The sequence below is a fragment of the Ceratosolen solmsi genome, unplaced genomic scaffold, assembly GCF_000503995.2.
Source record: "Ceratosolen solmsi marchali unplaced genomic scaffold, CerSol_1.0 scaffold10, whole genome shotgun sequence".
Classification (NCBI taxonomy): Eukaryota; Metazoa; Arthropoda; class Insecta; order Hymenoptera; family Agaonidae; genus Ceratosolen; species Ceratosolen solmsi.
The window spans coordinates 21,876,135-21,880,353 of NW_011948412.1; the positions used below are offsets into that span (position 1 = coordinate 21,876,135).

Here is a 4,219-nt window from a genome sequence, read left to right on the forward strand (position 1 = left end):
TCAATGCTAATCATAATATACCATCATTAAATATGAATCATTACATACAAATTTTTATCTATACGTCGACATAAGTAATAATAATCTGCATGATAGTCAGAAAGATAAATTAAACAGTATTAAATTATTTGATGATACTGTACAAACATAAATTTTTTACAAGATTATTTGAAAAATAACATATATGTATGTCTCTCAGAAAACTAGTCACCATAGAAATCTGTTAAAATGTTTTTTCGATTTGAAATAAAAAAATGTGTATAGATCATTAACAACGTTTTGGCGGTAATAATGTTCATGATTCTGGACGTTGATCCAATCGAAGAAATATATAAATATATATGTGCAATATAAAGTGATTCCTAATTTTCGTGCAATGTCAAATTTTCTATCGATGTGGCAACGACAGCATCTAAGCGAATTTTTCCTTTCAGTGACTCGTCGTCCAATATTCAGTAAATAGTTTTCTCCATGAAAGAACGCAGTTCAAGCTACCTTTTTATATTCTCAACTAGTCGATTAGCCTGTCAGTGGTCATCAACCAATGAAGATTTTATTTCTTATATTTTATCCCTCATAAAACGAAATTGTCCTTAATGTCATTGACATCAAGTAAAATTTCTTTTTATTTTACGGGAAATTGAATGAGAAGTAATTAAAAAATTCATAATTATTACTTATATAAACCTTTTTTAAAAACTTAATTTTTATAATTAATATATCGTTCATATAAAAGAATACAATTTTTGATAAATTTATCATTAACACTTCGAAAAATCTAATTTTCCTCGTAGGATTTTATTTATTCAAGAAAACCAAGCGGTTTTCTTCTACAAGATATAAGCCATTTTATCTGAGATCAGACTAAACGCTTCCCTGAGATGGTGAAGGGAGGCTTGCTGGCAAGTGGAATGTACAATGCAATAATTCAATACTGTCTTTGTATGAGTTGGTTTTCCCTTTATTGAATATAATGATATAATAAATAATTAGTGGTCTATTGAGGTGAGATTGAATAGATGATACACTGAATAGGTGAGAGTTTCTTCAGGTGATATGAGTGATGATAATCTTATAAGTGTATTCTTGAGTATGGCGCATGACTCTCCTACTTGTGGTTAGGACTCGTAGTGGTAGGGGGAGATGCGCTGATAAAGGATGATGATGCCGTGAAGAGGGTCACGGTGTGATAGGTGAGGCTTTACGCCACCGATTGCCGCTACCGATACGCTGGAGAGGCCTGGGTGGGGCGCTGGTGCGTGACGTCACTATTGAGGAGAATTGATGCCGCCGTTACTGCTACCGATAAAGGGCAATGATGATGCCGTGAAGAGGATGCCACCGATTGCCGCTACCGATAAGCTGGAGAGGTCTGGGTGGTGGCGTTGGTGTGTGATGTCACTGATGAAGGGCAATGATGATGCTGTGAAGAGGATGCCACCGATTGCCGCTACCGATAAGCTGGAGAGGCCTGGGTGGTGGCGTTAGTGTGTGACGTCACTGATGAATGGCAATGATGCCATGGTCTGGGTATTGCTGCTTACTTAGTTCACAGTGCCGTGTGTTAGTGATTCCTAAGAAGGTGTGTAATAACGCAATTACGTGTAATTACGTGTGGAGTCGATCTTGGTGCATTGATGATACGTAAGGACGTGTGTAATAGCGTGACTTACGTGTAGTGAGTTTGATCCGTGTGATGGTACTCAGAGACTATCTCTGTAGGTGAGGGCGGTCTGTGTGAATTGAAGGTGATCTCTGTACAAGTGGCGTTGACTTGTAGGACGATGATTTGTATAAATTGAAGGTGATCTCTGTATAAATGGCGTTGACTTGTCGAACGGTAATTTGTGAATTGACGGTGATCTCTATGTAAATAGCGTTGACTTGTAGAAAGGCGATTTGATCTTGATGACTGCTTGATTGAACTAGTAAGAGGGCGAGAGCGTCAAGCGCGTCTCCTTAAATATTATAGTACAGGCTTGCGATTCCAGTGAATTCTAGATTGCTCTTGTCATGCTGATAGTTGAAGTGACGTCACTAGTATCTAGCCTTGGAGAGTTCGTGGGCCCTTGTTAGTCGGAATTGTAATGTGTAATGTAAGTATTGAAATTTCGCGATTTTGGAGAATCGTGTTTACAACTTGGCGCGCAATATTTTGACCTAAGCAGGTGTCTTTACCTCTCCCACTTTTTTTACCGCGTAAAATGCTGCAATCCGTAACACATTTAAATTTACTTTATTAAATTTCAGATTTTAGAAAAATTTTGAAAAGTTTCATATGATATTTTCGATAAAAATTAATATTTTGTTTAATGTAAATGAAATAATTAATAGACTTTCACTTATTTTAATCTACTGAAATCTTATTGATGAAGAATAAATAAAACATTAGAAAATTATTTATGTATTGATGCTACAATTGTACATGCAAATGTTGAACATTTTTTATTTGAATTTGGTATAAAATCATAATTATAATAATTTGTTATACATAATAGGTGAACATGTACTGTCATTATTCAACTAGATGAAAAGGCAATCAAAATTCAAAAATTTAGCTTTTTGAAATATTAATTAAAATTATTGAATGATATCGAATAACGTATGAATCTTCGTTCGAATTGTTGAATGCACAATTTAATAAAAAGTGTTATAATTGATTTTAATTTTGAAATGAAATGTGCATAGAAAACGATGCATATAAATTTTATAAAATCAACTAACTCGGTACATAATTTGTTCGATATTGCGAGAATCTTTCCCAAGTCGTTATACATCTGGAAAACCCAAAATTATTAAACAGTTGTTAGACTTCTGGAAATTCCTGCTCATAAAACATCTGGCAAAGATGTCACTAAACATCTGCAAAACAAGTCGTTAAATGCGGGAAACCCAGTTCATTAGGCATCTGGGAAGAGCCTCTACACTAAAAATTAAAAATCTAGCGGTATCACTCGCCCCCACTGTTATCGAGTCTGCCATGCGGCCGCCAGAGGCGCGTCGAGGGTAATCAACTCGGGAGTCCCTCTTTGCGCGAAGGTCTAGAGAAGACTGAGCTTCTTGATTATTGGAGTGCCACTTTAATTAGTTGTTGTTTTGGAGTATTTGCACTTCCAACAATGTCGACGACACAGCTTCCATGTATGATAGAAGGCACGGTTAGAGGATAATTGCTTCCTTCGTCTTCTACCAATTGGAGTAATGTACTGACTGCCAGAAATGGGGCAGCCTTTATTCCGTGGGTGACTGTTGTAAAGTGGTATGGCACTACTGCTCCTTTCTCGTCTATCCATAGAATCATCTGTAGGTCACAGTCTTCTTTATGAATTTTTGTAACCTTTGTGATGTCGGTGGCGAACAGATACCTTTGTCTTCTAATGTAAATTAAGATGTCTGATCTGTCTGGATTCAAATTGGATCCAGTGAGCATGTTGTTATTGATTCTTAATGTGGTTATTTGTTGTCTGGTTTAAGCACACCGTGATGTGATGTGACAGATAATGTTGGGCCTGTTGATTCGATATTGGAGGAGTCCTTGTCATCTGATGAAGATCCTCATGTTCCTTTATGAACTTTCAATATAAATCTCAATACTCCTGATTTTTTGGATTTGCTGCTTTGAACGAATTACCAAGGCGATTGGCAGATTTGTTACACGGAATTCGCACTGTACATATCCCGGAGGTGTCACGGGAAATAAGCATTCTTGTACTGACCCTCGCACTGCTGTTCGTCTGGTGTGTATTGGTTGCCTTCGCTTGGTTCAGTTTCTTCTTGGACCCAAAATTTTAGCAGTAATTGATGCACTACTGTTTCATTATCCCGTGTCATTGCTTGATAGGATGTCGAATCCACAATCTTCGTGAAGTCGACGGGTTCTAGCACTAGCCATCCAAAAACGGATAATTGTGCGATTGGCATTGATGGCGAAGGGATGATGACATGGGGTTTCATGACCTGTCCATAGGTGTCTGCTCCAAGAATGAGGTCTACTGAGCGTAGTGTGAGATACTGCGGATCGGCCAGTGTTAACCCTTTTAAATGAGGCCAATCCGGTGAAGTTATTTTGAATGAAGGAGTAATTGACGTCAGACACTGGAGTTCGAATGAGTTGAGTGGACTGTAAGTGATACTAATCCTTGCGTTGTTGTTGACATAGCTCCTCCAATTCCATGAATTTTGATAATAGAATGTTTTTTAGGAACCTTGATTTGACTGA

General features: G+C 37.3%; 1 protein-coding gene across 1 annotated transcript; it reads right to left on the reverse strand.

Annotated features, from left to right (window-relative positions):
- Positions 1–3,064: 3,064 nt before the first annotated feature.
- Positions 3,065–3,430, reverse strand: LOC105365975 (uncharacterized). The gene has a single exon (XM_011504278.1). The coding sequence runs from the start codon at positions 3,428–3,430 to the stop codon at positions 3,065–3,067; it is 366 nt and encodes a 121-aa protein (XP_011502580.1).
- Between the last annotated feature and the right edge of the window lie 789 nt (positions 3,431–4,219).